This window comes from Lipotes vexillifer, unplaced genomic scaffold (assembly GCF_000442215.2).
Source record: "Lipotes vexillifer unplaced genomic scaffold, Lipotes_vexillifer_v1.1 scaffold617, whole genome shotgun sequence".
Classification (NCBI taxonomy): domain Eukaryota; kingdom Metazoa; phylum Chordata; class Mammalia; order Artiodactyla; family Lipotidae; genus Lipotes; species Lipotes vexillifer.
Window position 1 is genome coordinate 1,579,839 of NW_006771417.1, and position 17,248 is coordinate 1,597,086.

The 17,248-nt window shown below is 35.1% G+C and overlaps 1 protein-coding gene across 1 annotated transcript in view; it reads left to right on the forward strand.

Moving 5' to 3' along the window:
- STK31 (serine/threonine kinase 31) overlaps positions 1 to 15,144 on the forward strand; it is a 91,292-nt gene extending 76,148 nt beyond the window's left edge. Inside the window, 2 exon segments of the mRNA XM_007446750.1 lie at positions 2,647 to 2,715; positions 14,917 to 15,144. Coding sequence (XP_007446812.1) covers positions 2,647 to 2,715; positions 14,917 to 15,144 — 297 coding nt within the window.
- Positions 15,145 to 17,248: the final 2,104 nt, after the last annotated feature.

A 17,248-nucleotide genomic window follows, 5' to 3' on the forward strand; every position in this document is an offset into this window, starting at 1 on the left:
CTTTCTCCTTTTTTTCCTGAGACTGATGATACAAATTTTGGATCTTTTGTTGTTGTCCCACAGGTTCCTGAGGCTGTGTTCATTTTCTTTCTGTTGTTCAATCCAGATATTTTCTGTTTTTCTGTCTTCAGTTTCATCAGTGCTTTCCTCTGTCATATTCATTCTACTGTTGAGCCAATCCAGTGAGTTATTTCTGTTGTTCTGTTGTTGTTTTTCATTTCTAAAATTTCTATTTGGTTTTCTCTATATCTTCTGTCTTCTTTGCTGAGGCTTTCTATTTTTTTCTTCTTTCATGCATGTTTCTAATTGATCTCTAAGCATTGTTATGATGGCTCCTTTAAAATCCTTGTCAGATAATCCTTGCATCTGTGTCCTCTTGATGTCTTCTGTTGATTGTCTTTTTGTCATTTAAGATTTTGTTGGTTTTAAACTTGACATGTGATTTTTGATTGTAGCCTGAACATTTGGGGTGTTATGTTCTGAGACTCTGCATCCTATTTAATCTTCCTTTTTTGCAGACAGTTACCTTGTTTAGGTGTAGTGTACAGTTTCAGATGACTTTAGATCTTCAGTTCCCCATTGAGCTCTGCTGACACCACCTCAGCAAAAGTGGAATGCTGATTTGTACTACTTTGCCTCTTCTCGTTCCTGATGGTTGGGAGTGGAAATTCACCTCTCTGTTGAGTGCAGGAAGCAGGAGGAGCAGAGTGTTAAACTGTTACTGCTTCACCACTGCCTTATTCCACCTCCGTGTACCTGTTGCTACCTGGTGAGGGTATAAGTTTCCTTTCCCACTGGGTCCTCCTGTCACTTGGGGAGTGGAGAGGAAAAAATAGAGTGCTGGCTAACACTGCCTCACACTGCTTTTTCCACTTTGTTGCTGTTGAGTGGTAGTAGAAGATAGCTCTCCACTGGGTCCCACTGACAGTACCCCTTGGAGTAGATTGCCAACTAGTGCCATCACATTCAACCTTGTTCTGCCTTTTCGCTTATGAGTATGGGTGGGAGTTCAGCTCCTCACTCAGCCCCGCTTACACAGTTTTTCCTTTGGTGTTTGGCTGGAGTAGAGGCTGTTACCAAAAAGGTTTTCTGTTCTGCTAGACTACCCTATTCCCAGTCCTTTAGCTAGATGGAGCAGGCTTTTCTTGGGGCTCTTTTGGTCTGTGGCTCTTGCCATTTCTGGGTTGCAGGCTTCTCTAGCATCCATTGTGGGATATAGGAGAGTCAGAAATAGAACCCAAGGAATTCACCATTGTGTCATTTCTTAAATCCCAAGGTTCCTAGCCACTTCACTTTCTTCTTTCCATTTTAGCTTCTTATTTCCACTTTCCAAGTCTTCTTAGGTTTGTTGGTTATGTTTTATTCAGATTTTATTTTAAGAGGGAAGACTGGTATGGAATGGGACCCCTTGAACACCTTGGGAACTGAATGCTTTTGCAGAATGTCACCACCATATCAGTCTTACTTCTGTTAGGTCCTCAGTGCTTTCTTTTAGTCCTTTCACCTGCCCACAGTCAGTTCATTCTCATATTTCCCTCAACGATTACTTTAAACCTTTTACTGCTTCCCTCAAGCCCCTACCTAAATCTTATACCCATTCTTCTCAGTAGACCTTGCCTCTTAATTTTTTTTTTTTAAACTGAGATCATGATATGTGATTTCCATAAAATTTCAGTGCTTCTGTCTACAAACTGGTCACCTCTTTACCTGGTCTTCTGTCTTCTACTCCTATCTCAGAGAATTAAAGTGCTCCTCTAGTGCAAGCCGTCTGCATGTGACCTTGACCCCATTCTCTCTCCTGTTCTAATACCTCACTTTTACCATTCTTCTGTCTTCACTGTATCTTTAGTCTATTTCTTTTTATTCTTTACCTTTCCTTTAGCCTAAAAATACGGTTAAGCCTGATCTATCAGGAAAAAAATATCGACAGTAATTACTTTACCCATTGTTTTCTGTGACACAATACCTTCTAAGTTCTTCTTTTGCCTCTGACTGGGCATTTCTTTTACTCCTCTTTACTGCCTATCTGTTAAATGTTAATGTTCCGAAGTATTTAGCCCACATCCTACTAAAGTTTTCACTGTACAGCCCTTCCTTGGGTGTTGTTGTTTACTCTCATAGCTTCTGGTACCACCTATTTGTTGCAGTTCTTACATTTATGAGAGTAATCTAGTCCTCTTGCCAGAGTTTCAGCCTTGTGTATATATGCCTTCCTTTTGGCTGACTTTACCTTAGTTTATTAAATACCTTATCTTGTTCCAGAAAGGATATAAGGCAGTTCGCAGGGGTACTTGAAAACAGAGCAAGATATTATAAATTGAAGGTGAGAAGAAAGAAGAAAATGGTTGTGGACATAAAGTAGAACCATGAATGGGAGTGCTACAAAATTTTAATATATTTGCTTATAAAGTGAGGAAGTATTAAAAGTGCTTATAGTGTGTACATCAACTCTGGCTGATATGTTAGGAGCCCCAGGGACTGTTTGGTAGTTGTTATTATGAAAGTTTTTTTATCCTGCAAGAACTAATGTGCTTTCTTTGAGCTCTGCTCTTCTCTCTAAAACCTGAAAAGTTCCAGATTTGCCTCTGCTATAGGATCGGTATTTTGGTACATTGGGAACTTATTCATTCTCATTCTCTTTAACAGCTCTCTGTTCAAAATCAGAAATTTGAGACAAATGAGGATGGAATCCCGAAGGTGGATCAGTTTCATTTGGTATGTTACCTTTTTGTCATTTACTGGTTGGAAACCTCTGATATAGGTGTGTAACAGTAATATAAACTTAAATATTTGACTGAAGATGTCCTCTTATTTTTGTAAGAATACAAAATAGCATTCACAGTAAAGAAGTATTGAAAAAATTTAAGTGCACCATTGCCAGAAAACTACTGCTAGAGAGTACTACTGGATTGTATATTTGTCACACAAATTGTGTATGTAATCTGTGTAATAATTAAGGAAAAACAGTCTTTGCTATATCTTCAAAGATCACATTATATTAAAATTAGTGTTTTACTGCTTTTTATAAGTACCTGGCTGTATCTTTTCTTTGTTGTACATCTGTGTCATTCATACTGCTTTGATATATATATATATATATATATATATATATATATACAGACAACCTATTTTGAGTATCTTCTATATCAGGAATTGAACTAAGTGCTGCTTTATAGGATTACAGCATTGAAGGAGTTAATAATTTAGAAATGTGAACAAGTAAACAACCAATATTTATATATAGAATATTAAGAAAGTACTCTGGAGGGAGCTGATCTTTAATTTGGCAGAAAAAAGGGGAGGGAAGAGGCTGTTCAAAAATGCCACCATATAGTTATTTGAGGTGAATCTTCAATGTTGATCTTTTGAAATGGAATAGTCCCCAGTGTGACTAGATATTAAGGAGTTAAATATGGCAGCAACATGTCTATAAAAGTATAATGATACTGAGCTGCACGAGCTGCTTGTATATTTTGGAGATTAATCCTTAATCAGTTGCTTCATTTGCAGATATTTTCTCCCATTCTGAGGATTGTCTTTTTGTCTTGTTTATGGTTTCCTTTGCTGTGCAAAAGCTTTTAAGTTTAATTAGGTCCCATTTGTTTATTTTTGTTTTTATTTCCATTTCTCTAGGAGGTGGGTCAAAAAATATCTTGCTGTGATTTGTGTCAAAGAGTGTTCTTCCTATGTTTTCCTCTAAGAGTTTTATAGTGTCCGGTCTTACATTTAGGTCTTTAATCCTTTATGAGTTTATTTTTATATATGGTGTTAGGGAGTGTTCTAATTTCATCCTTTTACATGTAGCTGTCCAGTTTTCCCGGCACCACTTACTGAAGAGTCTGTCTTTTCTCCATTGTATACCCTTGCCCCCTTTATCAAAGATAAGGTGACCATATGTGCATGGGTTTATCTCTGGGCTTTCTATCCTGTTCCACTGATCTATATTTTCTGTTTTTGTGCCATATTGTCTTGATAACTATAGCTTTGTAGTGTAGTCTGAAGTCAGGGAGCCTGATTCTTCCAGCTCTGTTTTTCTTTCTCAAGATTGCAATTTTTGTGTATGATATGAAGTTAAGGATCTAATTTTATCTTATTATATGTGGACAAATAGTTGACCCAGCACCATTTATTCAATAATCAGTCATTTCCCACTGATTAATAATGCCAGTCTATGCTGTATCAAATTTCCATGTATTCATGAATCTATTTGGGGCCTATTCTGTTCTTTGACTATTGATCCCTGTGCTGGCACTACAGTATTTTAAATGCTGTATCTTTGTGGAGGGCTTTGGCTTTCCTTCCTCACATTTTTCTTTAACATTGCCTTGGCTATTCTTGTCATTTTATTTTTCCATATGAATTTTGGCACCAACTTGTTAATAAGTCTTTTGAAAAACACTGTTGAGACTTTGAAAGTATATTGAATTTATAGGTTAATTTGAAGGAGAATTGCTATCTTAATGATACACTATTTTTGTGATTGGGAAAATAATACCTCTCCATTTGTTTAGGACATTATTATTTTACTTTTATTGTATTGATTGTAAGATAGATTTTATTATTATTACTAATATTTTTTGTTCTAAATAATTTCCTATAATTATATTAATTATATAATAATAATAATAATAATATATTAATAATATTATAATAATAATTATATTATATTAATAATAATATTATTATAATAATATTAATTATATTCAAAGGTACATATATCATGTAGCAAAAATTGATTCTTTTTTTCATTTTTTAAAATTGGGGTATAATTAACATATAACATTATATTAGCTTTAAGCGTTCAACATAATGGTTCAATATTTATATACATTGTGAAAATGCTCACCACAGTAAGTCTAGTTAACATCTATGACCATAACAGTACAAAATTTTTTGTGTGTGTGTGATGAGAACTTTTAAGAACTCTTCTAGGAACTTTCAAATATAAATACAATATTATTATTATTATTTTTAAAGAAACGTGTATTTATTTATTTATTTTGGCTGCATTGGGTCTTTGTTGCTGTGCTCTGGCTTTCTTTAGTTGCGACGAGCGGGAGCTACTCTTTGTTGCGTTGCGTGTGCTTCTCATTGCAGTGGCTTCTCCTGTTGCGGAGCATGGGCTCTAGGCATGCGGGCTTCAGTAGTTGTGGCTTGCGGGCTCTAGAAGCACAGGCTCAGTAGTTGTGGCACATGGGCTTAGTTGCTTTGCAGCATATGGGATATTCCTGGACCAGGTCTCGAACCCGTGTCCCCTGCATTGGCAGGTGGATTCTTAACCACTGCGCCACCAGGGAAGTCCCAGTATTACTATTTTTTAAAACAATTTATTATCTCTGAAGTTAGGCTATTTCTCATAATCGAAGTCTTTTTATCATGGTTCATAGTTTTATTGGGAATATTTTAATTCCTTAGTGTTTTAATGTCCCTTATGTTAAATGAAATATGGCATGTCTTTCAGTAAAGTTTTATAATCATTTTTAAATAGCTTTATTGAGAAATAACTTAAACACCTTAAAGTTCACCCATTTAAAGTTTACAACTCAATGATTTTTAGTATATTCAAAGATGCATGCAAACTATCACCACAGTCAGTTTTAGAACATTTCATTACCTCAAAAAGAAATTCCATATTCCTTAGTTATGGACACTCTATGTCACTATCCAGCCACACCAGTCCTAAATGACCGCTAATGTACTATTTGTCTCTCTAGATTTTTTCTATTCTGGACATACATATGAATGGAATCATATGATATGTAAACTTTTATGATTGGCTTTGTTAATTTAGCATAATGTTTTCAAGGTTTATCCAAGTTTTAATGTGTATCAGTACTTACTCCTTTTAATGGCTGAATAATATTCCATTGTGTGGATTTACCACATTTTATTTATCCTTTTGTGTGTTGATAGACATTTGGGTTGTTTCTACCTTTTGGCTATTACGAATAATGCTGCTGTAAACATTGGTATACAGGTTTCTCTGTGGACATATGTTTTCATTTCTCTTGGGTATGTACCTCAGAGTGGAATTTCTGGGTCAAGCTGTAACTCTGTGTTTAGTTATTTGAGGAACTGCCAGACTGTTTCCCAAAGTGACTGAAACCATTTTAAATTTCCGTCAGCAGTGTATCAGGCAAGGTTCCAAGTTTTCATCCTCCCCAACACTTGTTTTTTACCTGACTTTTTGCTTCTAGCCATCTTAGTTGGTGTGAAGTAGCATATCGTTGTAGTTTCAATTTGCATTTCCCTGATGATTAACGATGTTGAACATCTTTTCATTTCCTTATTGGCCGTTTGTATATATATATATATATATGTATATGTGTGTGTGTGTGTGTGTATATATATATATTTTTTTTTTTTGGTGAAATGTCTACTCAGAACCTTTGATCATTTTTAAATTGGGTTATCTTTATATTACTGAGTTGTAAGAGTTCCTTATATTCTAGATACAAGTCCTTTATTAGATATATGATTTGCAAATATTTTCTCCCATTCTGTGGGTTGCATTTTCACTTTATTTTTTTATTGAGGTATATTTGATGTACAGTATTATGAGTTTTCAGGTGTATAACATAGTGATTCACAGTTTTTAAAGGTTATGTTCCATGTATAGCTATTATAAAATATTGGCCATATTTCCTGTGTTGTACAATATACCTTGTAGTTTATGTATTTTATACATAGTAGTTTGTAACTCTGAGTTCCCTACCAATATCTTGCCCCTCCTCCCTCCCCTCTCTAATAAACTGGTAACTACTAGTTTATTCTCTGTATGTGTGATGCTGTTTCTTTTTCCTTATATTCACTAATTTGTTTTGTTTTTTTAGATTCCACATATAAGTGATATCATACAGTATTTGTCTTTCTCTGTCTGACTTGTTACACTTAGCATAATACCCTCCAAGTCCATCCATGTTATTGCAAATGGCAAAATTTCATTATTTTTTATGGCTAATATTCCATTGAATATATATACCACATCTTCTTTATCCATTCATATGTTAGTGGGCACTTATGTTGCTTCCATATATTGGCAATTGTAAATAATGCTGCTATGAACATTGGGGTGCATGTATCTTTTTGAATTGTTTTCATTTTTTTTGTATATATACACAGGAATGGAACTGCTAGATCATATGGTGGTTCTATTTTTAGTTTTCCTAGGAACCTCCATACTGTTTTGCACAGTGGCTGTGCCAATTTACACTCCCACCAACAGTGTAGGAGGGTTCCCTTTTCTCTACACCCTCTCCAGCATTTGTTATTTGTGCTCTTTTTGATGATGGCCATTCTGACGGGTGTGAGGTGATGTCTTGTTTTCATTTGCATTACTCTGATGATTAGTGATGTTGAGCAGCTTTTCATGGGCCTCTTGGCTATCTGTATGTCTTCTCTGGAAAAATGTCTTTTTAGGTCTTCTGCCCATTTTTAAAATGGCTTTGTTTTTTTGATGTTGAGATGTATGAGCTATTTATTTATTTTGGATGTTAACCCCTTATCTGTCATATCATTTGTAAATATTTTCTCTCATTAAGTAGGTTGTCTTTTTATTTTGTCAGTGATTTCCTCTGCTGTGCAAAAGCTTTTAAGTTTAATTAGGTCCTGTTTGCTTATTTTTGCTTTTATCTCCTTTGCTTTAGGAGATAGACCCAAAAAATATATTGCTGGGGTTTATGTCACAGAATGTTCTGCCTATGTTTTCTCCTAGGAGTTTAATGATTTCAGGTCTTACATTTAGGTCTTTAATCTACTTTGAATTTATTTTTGTATATGGTGATAGAGAATGTTCTAATTTCATTCTTTTACATGTAGCTGACCAGTTTTCCAGCACCACTTATTGAAGAGACTGTCTTTTCTCCATTGTATTTTTTTTTTTTTGCCTCCTTTGTAGATTAATTGATTATAGGTGCATGGGTTTATTTCTGGGCTCTCTATTCTGTTCCATTGACCTATGTCTTTGTTTTTTGTGCCATTACCATGCCATTTTGATTACTGTGGCTTTGTAGTGTAGTCTGAAGCCAGGAAGTGTGATACCTCCAGCTTTGTTCTTTTCTCACAAGATTGCTTTGGCTATTTGGGTTATTCTCTGGTTCCACATAAATTTTAGGATTATTTGTTATATTTCTGTGAAATATGTCATAAGTGTTTTGATAGGGATTACATTTAATCTCTAGATTGCTTTAGGTAGTATGGTCATTTTAACAATATTAATTCTTACAGTCCAAAAACATAGTATATCTTTCCACTTCTTTGTATTATTTTCAGATTCCTTCATCAGAGTTTTATAGTTTTCAGAGTATAGGTCTTTCACCTCCTTGGTTAAGGTTGTTTCAAGGTATTTCATTCTTTTTGATGTGGTTTTATTTATTTATTTTTAAAAGATTTATTATTTATTTAATTATTTTTGGCTGCATCGGGTCTTAGTTGCAGCATGTGGGATCTTTGTCGAGGCATGCGAGATCTTTTGTTGTAACGTGCTGCCTTCTCTCTTGTTGTGGTGCGTGGGTTCCAGAGTGCATGGGCTCTGTAGTTTGTGGCATGCAGGCTCTCTAGTTGAGGTGCACAAGCTCAGTAGTTGTGGCGCATGGGCTTAGTTGCCCCGTGGCATGTGGGATCTTAGTTCCCTGACCCTCATCCCCTGCATTGTAAGGCAATTCTTTACCACTGGACCACCAGGGAAATCCCTGATGCGATTTTAAATGGGATTGTTCTCTTGCTTTATCTTTCTGATACTTCATTACTAGTGTGTAGAAAATAAACAGATTTCTATATATTAATCCTGCATTTTTCAACTTTAATGAATTCCTTTATTCTAATAGTTTCTTGGTGGAGACTTTAGGGTTTTGTATATGTAGTATTATGTTATTTGCAAATAGTGACAGTTTTATTTCTTCCCTTCCAATTTATATGTCTTTTATTTCTTTTTCTTGTCTGATTACTATGGATAGGATTCCCAATACTATTGTAAATAGAAGTGGTGAGAGTGGTCATCCTTGTCTTGTTCCTGATTTTAGAAGAAAGGCTTTCAGCTTTTCACTATTGAGTATGATGTTAGCTGTGGATTTGTCATAAATGGCATTTATTACATTGAGATATGCTCCCTCTGTACAAACTCTGATAAGAGTTTTTATCCTGAATGGATGTTGAATTTTTGTCAAATGCTTTATCTGTGTCTGAGATGATCATGTGATTTTTATCCTTCCTTTGGTTAATCTGGCATATCATAATGATTGATTTGTAAATATTGAACCACCCTTGCATACCTGGAATAAATCCGTCTTGATTACGGTATATGATCCTTTTTATATATTGTTGGATTTGGTTTGCTAGTATTTTATTGAGGATATTTGCATCTCTATTCATCAGAGATATTGGCCTGTAATTTTCTTTTTTCATAGAGTGTTTGTCTGGTTTTGGTATCAAGACAGTGATGGCCTTGTAGAATGAATTTGGGAGTGTTCCATCCTCTTCACGTTTTTGGAATAGTTTGAGAAGGACAGGTATTACCTCTTCTTTCTATGTTTGGTGGAATTCACCTGTGAAGCTGTCTGCTCCTGGATTTTTGTATATGGGGAGGTTTTTTTTGTTTTTTTTTTTTTGTGGTACGTGGGCCTGTCACTGCTGTGGCCCCTCCCGCTGTGGAGCACAGGCTCCAGACGTGCAGGCCCAGCGGCCACGGCCCATGGGCCCAGCCGCTCTGCGGCACACGGGTTCCCCCCGGACTGGGGCACGAACCCACGTCCCCTGCATCGGCAGGCGGACTCCCAACCACTGCGCCACCAGGGAAGCCCTATGGGGAGTTTTTTTAACTACAGTTTAACTCCTGGTGATTAGTCTGTTCGGATTATCTACTTCTTCCCAACTCAGTCGGAAGAGGTTTTATGTTTCTACATATTTGTCCATTTCTTCTAGTTGTCCAATTTACTGACATAAAACTGTTTGTAGTATTCTGTTGTTTTTGTGTCTCTGTGGTATTGGTTGTTATTTCTCCTCTTTCACTTCTCATTTTGTTTATTTGGGGCCTCTCCCTTTTCTTCTTCATGTACCTGGCTTAAGGTTTGTCAGTTTTGTTTATCTTTTCAAAAAACCATCTCTTGGGGCTTCCCTGGTGGTGCAGTGGTTGAGAGTCCGCCTGCCGATGCAGGGGACACGGGTTCGTGCCCCGGTCTGGGAAGATCCCACATGCCGCGGAGCGACTAGGCCCGTGAACCGTGGCTGCTGAGCCAGTGTGTCCGGAGCCTGTGCTCCGCAACGGGAGAGGCCACCACAGTGAGAGGCCCGCGTACCGCAAAGAAAAAAAAAAAAAAAAAAAAAATCTCTTGGTTTCATTAATTATTTTTAAATTTTATTTATTTCCTCTCTGATATTTATTATTTCCTTCCTCTACTGACTTTGAGCTTCATCTGTTCTTTTTCTAATTCCTTTAGATTGTAGGTTAGGTTGTTTGAGATTTTTCTTGTTACTTGAGGTAGGTCTTCATTGCCATAAGTGTCCCTCTTAGAACTGCTTTTGTTACATCCCATAGATTTTGGAAAGTTTTGTTTCCATTTTCATTTCTCGAGTTATTCTTTGATTTCCTCTTTTATTCCTTCGTTTTTTAGTAGCATGTTTTTTAGTCTGCATATATTTGTACTTTTCCCATTTTTTTTTCTGTAATTTTTTTCTAGTTTCTTTTGTGATTGGAAGAAATACTAGATATAATTTTTGTCCTCTTACATTTGTTGAGACTTGTTTTGTGGCCTAGCATGTGATCTGTCCTGGAGAATGTTCCATGTGCATTTGAAAAACATGTATTTTGGTGATTTTGGATGGAATGTTCTGGAGATATTTATTAAGTCTAACTGATATATTGTATCATGTAAGACCACTGTGGCCTTCTTGGTTTTCTGTTTGGATGGATCTATCAGTCCATTGATGTAAGTGGGGTGTTAAAGTACTCAACTGTTACTGTATTGTTGTCAGTGTCTCCCACCTTACATATTTAGGTGCTCCTGTGTGGAGTGCATATATGTTAATGAGTGTAATATCCTCTTTTTGTATTTATCCCTTTATCATTATATAATGCCTTTCTTTGTCTTTTGTTACAGAGTTTGTTTTAAAGTCTATTTTGTCTGATATGAGAGTTACTCCTACCAGTTTTTTGTTGTTTCCATTTGCACGAAATACCGTTTTTCCATCCACTTTCAGTCTGTGTGCTTCTTTAGCTCTGAAGTGAGTTCTGTGTAAGCCGTATACAGATGGGCCTTAATTTTTATCCAGTCAGCTACTCTGTGTCTTTTGATTGGAGCATTTAGTCCATTGACACTTCAAATAATTATTGATAGGTATCTACTTATTGCCATTTTGTTACTTTTTTTCTGGTTACTTTTGAAGTTCTTTTCTGTTTATTTCTTCCCTTATGGTTTGATGATTTTCTTTAGTAGTTTGCTTGTGTTTCTTTCTTTCTAGTTTTTGTGTATCTGTTGAAGGTTTTTGATTTGTGGTTACCATCGTGTACATATATGCTGACCTATAACTATATCTACTTGTTTTAAACTGGTAGTTATTTAAGTTCAAACACATTCTAAAAGATCTATATTTTTACTCCCCTCCCCCACATTTTGTATGTTTTATGTCATATTTTACATCTTTGTGTTTATCCCTTAACTCTTTGTAGTTACAGTTGCTTTTAGAATTTTTTGTCTTTTAATCTTTCTACTAGCTTAAGTGGTTTATCCCCAGCCTTTACTATATATTTGCCTTTACTAATGGGATTTTTCCTTTCCTATAGATTCTTTCTTCTTGTTACAGCCTTTTCTTTTCCATTTAGAGAAAACTCTTTAAGCTATGAACTGTTAGCTTTTCTTATCTGAGAAGTTCCTTATCTCTCCCTCAATTCTAAATGATAATCTTGCTGGGTAGAGTATCCTAGGTTCAAGGTTTTCCCCTTTCATTACTCTGAATATGCTATTGCACTCCCTTCTGGCCTGAAAAATTTCTGCAGAAAAATAAGCCGATAGTCTTATGTAGGTTCCCTCATATGTGATGCTTTGTTTTTCTCTTGTTGCCTTTAGAATTCTTTCTGTTTCGCTTTTGACATTTTAATTATACCTCTTGGTATGAGTCTGTTTGGGTTCATTTTGTTTGGGACCCTCTGTGTTTCCTGTACCTGTATATCTGTTTCCTTCTTCAGGTTTGAGAAGTGTTCAGCCATAATTTCATCAGATACATTTTCAACTCAACTCATTTCACTTTCTCTTTTTTTTCTGGGACTCCTATAATGCAGATGTTGGTATGCTTCATATTATCTCAAAGATCTCTTAAACTGTTTCATTCATTATCTCTTAAACTGTTCCATTCATTATTTAATTTTTCCATTCACTGCCTAGTGATTTTAGCACCATTTAGTGATGGTCCTCTAGATACTTCGTTTTGTTGAATACTGGTGATTTTCCAGTTCTGTTATTGCATCTGTGTTTATTAATTGAAATGTTTTGATAAACTTTGTCTCAACAGTTATTGGGTTACACTACACTTTAGTTCGTTCAGGGAAAGAAATTTTAAGAAAAATTAGTTGGAGTCTTGGCAACCTCTAAAAGGTATCAATCAAATTTTAAAATTTTGTTTTAATGGTATGATTATAGTCTTGTGGATTTAAACATATTTTAATGTATCTCAATTTGTTGAAGTCATTTAAAAAAGTATTTTGCTCAAATTCTAATTTGTTGAGAACCCTATTCAAGATGAATCCTGTGACCTTTGTCACAAATTGAATTGTCTTTTATAACTTGCTTTTTGCATAAGATGTCCCTTATTATCTTGTACATTCTTTGCCCAATGACTGAAATTAGCCATTTTCCCAAAGAAGCTGGTATCCTTTTAGCAGGAAATTTAGAGACAAAAATATGGGTTGCAAAGGTTGTTCATTGTTATTGGAAGTTCATTTTTGTTTTAGAAAAATGAATGCATATTTTGTATAGGTATTTCCAAATAAAATTCAAGATTATAGGCTTTTTACTTAATTTTAATTACAAATTTCCTCTTTCCTTTTATACTAATATTCATTTTTATGATATTAACAATTACATAATTGCTTCATCTTGAAATAAATTTGATAGTTTGAAAATAACAGTGATATTATTAGAAACAGTAAGGTTATTGAGTACACTTTAACATTTCTTTGAAGGTCTTTCTTTAGGATGTATCTCACTAGATCCTTATCCCGCTATGATTGTACAGCCAAAATACTTGTTTTAAAGTCAGTTAAAATAATTTTCTGCGTGATTATGTTACCTGATACATAGTTCATTTGTTTAATTTTGGTTTTGACATTTAGAGATTGCTTTTGTTTTTGTTCTTTAGCTGTGTTTTATAATTTTACAATATTTTATAATTTGCGAGAGGGATAACCTTAAGGTAGAAATTTTTTGTCTATAGTTACTTTTGGGAATTGAGAAAACTTTTTTCCTAGTAATTAGATAATTTTATTTTATAAATTTAGATTTTTGATACATTTGTAATTATCCTGGTGTTTGGTGTGAGGAATAGATCTGATTTTATTTTTTTCCATTGGGTCCATTTGTCCCAGTACCTTTAGAAAGTTATCCCCTTCTTCCTTTAGAAATGTCATATTTCTTATAATAAAATTTTATTTGTACAAGAGTGTATTTTTAGTTTTTCTGTTTTGTTCCATTGGTGTGTTTATTCATATTCTTTTGCCATATTCCTTTAACTTACAGACTGTATGATATCTTTTAATACTTGGGAAGTCTAGTTTCTTCCTTATTGATACTTTTTATCAGAACTTTCGTGTCCTCACTTTATCATTCTTACAAAAGATCTATACGGTTAACATCTAGTTCTAAGGGGGAAAAACTGATTGTATGTTATTAGAATCAGGTAAAGCTTATAAATTAACTTAAAAATTGGCTCATTACTGATGAGATCCTTTTTGTCCAAGAACATGATATGATTTTCTCCTTGTTCTAAATCTATTTTTGTGGCTTTCAAGAGTGTGTGCTAGTTTTTTTCATTTAGATTTTGTAATTTTTAGTCAAGTTTATACTTACTAAAGGTATTATCTTTAAATATGTTTAAAAACATATCCTGTAGAATTCAGTATGGGCATTGGCATTCATTCAGTTAGCAAATGTATACTGAATACCTGCTATATCCCTGACGCTGTGCTTGTTGTTGGGGATGAAGTGAGTAACTAAGATTTCTGCTCTTATGCATCTTAGAGTCTAATGAGGACACTACCAATAAATAGGTGATTTTTATTCAGTGTGAAATGTGCTCTGATTGGATTCATCATAGGGAGCAAGAAAAAAAGCATACTTTGGGAGGTGGAACTAGTGGAAGAGGAACATTATAATGTTATTTACATGTGATAACACGAATAACATTCTTCGAAGTTGTGGTACATAATAAAATCTGGCCTCCGTAATAATGATGATAATGTGTTAGGGGTGGTAGAAATGTTTCAAGAGGAGATCATTTCACAAATGAAAGCAGAAGCAGTTGACAAAGTAAAGGTTAGGCTACCCTTCCAGACAGAGGAGCTTCAGTGTAAAATTTTCATAGTGTCAAATTCTGACTAGTGCCCTAAAAAAGAAGGAAAATATACAGTTTTTTAAAAAAAATTTCACTTGTTTTTGATCAGTTTCAGTTGTGATTCTTTTCTTTTTCCTTTTATATTATTTCCCTGTAATTTGACTTCATTGTTTTAATACTGGATTAATCCCTTTCCAATAAAATCCAGTTGATTTTGGTAAAAATTTTTTAAAAACCTAAATAGGAAAAATTGATTTTAGCTCTGTATCATTGATTAAAAGTATTTTTGAATTGGATACTCCTTACTTATTACAAGTTTGTCCTTTCATTCATTTGGTTTGATTTTATTTTTGTTTTGTAACATCTTTTTTCTTACAGGACGATAATGTCAGATCCCTCCTCTGTAGCTTGATCTATTGTAGAAGTTCAGTGACTGCTGAGCAAGTTTTCAATGCTGAATGTTTCTTGCTACCAAAGGGGAAATCAACTCCAAACTCAGAAAAAGATACTGAATACACCCCAAAAAAAGAGGAAGAATAATTAAAGGTGGAGAACTTGGATAAAGATAAGGAAAAGACAAGATATGGTGAAGCCAGCTTTGATTGATTAATATTCTTTTGTTGTTGCAGATGTTCCTTTTTAAAACTTTGTTTAGTTTGGTTAAATAAACAGAAAAAAATCTAGAAGTGTTCTGGAGCTAGTTGGGTGTGTCTTTGGTATTCCAGTTGTGAAAATAAAAGATGTTTTGTTATGCAAAATAATTGTATACTTTGAAATTTCATTTAACTAGAGTTGTTAAGGAAGGATTTTCTGTCTGTAGTTACTTTTTGAACTTTTTGAAATTGTATAGTACGACTATGTTACGTGTAATAGAAAAGTTTATTAGATTGTTGGACAGCTCCCACACAGATTTTCAGTATGTAGGCCAGCTCATTATGAAGGGTAATACTTTTGTTTAACAGATGATAGTTGGCATATGCTTTGTACCCAGTTTTGGGAATATAAAGATAAGTTAAACGTGGTCCTTACACTTAAAAAGCACATAAATCTATTGAGAAAGTTAGAGATCTAAACAGATCTTCATAATACAGTATAGAATATCTAATGGTAGTTCTGGACAGAGCTTTTATGTGATTACACAGGAGGGATACTCATCTTATGGAAGAGGGGTGTCATGGAAAGCTTTCTGGAGGAGATACTACCTTAGTTAAATCATAAAGGATGAGTAGTGAAGGTGAAGGACAATCAAGAGTATCTTACTAGCAGGGAAAGCATGATGAAAGCACTGAAGGGAGAAACAGTTTGTGTGTTTAATAGGGAATAGTCATATAGGTAGATGAGGGCTTTATATGAAGTAATAAAATGCTCATACCTTATAATTTTATAGGAAATGTGGAGCCATTGAAGAATTTTAAACAGCTTTAGCTCCCTCAAAATCTGTCTTATACCTACTACCAGGATAAGAGGTAGAGAGACTGATCAGAAGGATATTATGGTAAAGTAGGTGAGCAGCGATGAAAATAAGATCTACAGAGGAGAAAGAAACAGTGATGAAACATACGGGTTCAATTTATGAAATAGGCAGTTCTGTCGGACTTGGTGATTGAAGCGTTTGTAGACTAAAGTAATATGTTAGAGTCTCTAGATGCCTATTCAAAATCTAGTCTTTCTTTCTTCCTTAGTAGTAGATAGCAGTTTTATTCGGGGTGGCAGTGTACTTGGTTAAAAGACTACATTTATCATCTTCTCTATTAGTTGAAGCTTTTTTTTTTTTTTTTTTTTTTCCTTGCGTTATGCGGGCCCCTCACTGTTGTGGCCTCTCCCATTTGCGGAGCCCAGGCTCCGGACGCGCAGGCTCAGTGGCCATGGCTCACGGGCCCAGCCGCTCCGCGGCACGTGGGATCCTCCCGAAACGGGGCACGAACCCGCGTCTCCCGCACCGGCAGGCGGACTCTCAAGCACTGCGCCACCAGGGAAGCCCTAGTTGAAGCTTTTTGACTAAATTTTTGCAAATAAGACTCCTTAAAAGGAGCTGACTTAGCTTGGAGATGTGCCCTTTCACCCTTACCCCTTTCCTACTGCCTAGAAGTTAACGTGGTGGTTAGAATTTGAGCAGTCTCCTTGGATCATGAGGTGACCTTGAGGAAACTCATGAAACTAGGATGATGGAGCAGCAAGTTAGAAGGAGCTGATGTTCCTAATAATTATGGAGCCTTTGTACTAGTCTCAAGATTTCATGTTATTTGAGAGAATAAACCCTTACATCAGAGTGTGGTCCCTATATCAGCAGCCTCAGTATCACCTGGAGGCTTATTTGAAATGCAGATTCTCAGCTCCACTCCAGATTTTTTAAATGAGAATCTCTGGGGCTGGGTGGAGCCTGGCAATCTGTGTTTTAACAAGCACTATAAAGTCATTGTAATACATACTAAAGAGAACTGTTGCCACACATTCAAGCTATTGTTCCCTTTTGAGTTTCTTGTTTTATAGTAGAACTTAATTCTACCTGATTAAGTAATAAAGACACAGCAGTTAGGTTTAAAACAAACTTGGATAATTTAAAGGGGCAACGAATAGAGCACTTTACTTATACTCACTATTTTAAATAAAGAATTAGATTATCATTTTCCAAATGTGTTCTGCTGAATGAACTCTAGTCCCTTGGGATGTTCATTACAAAAAGAATTCTGTGATTAGTTGTTTGGAAAAT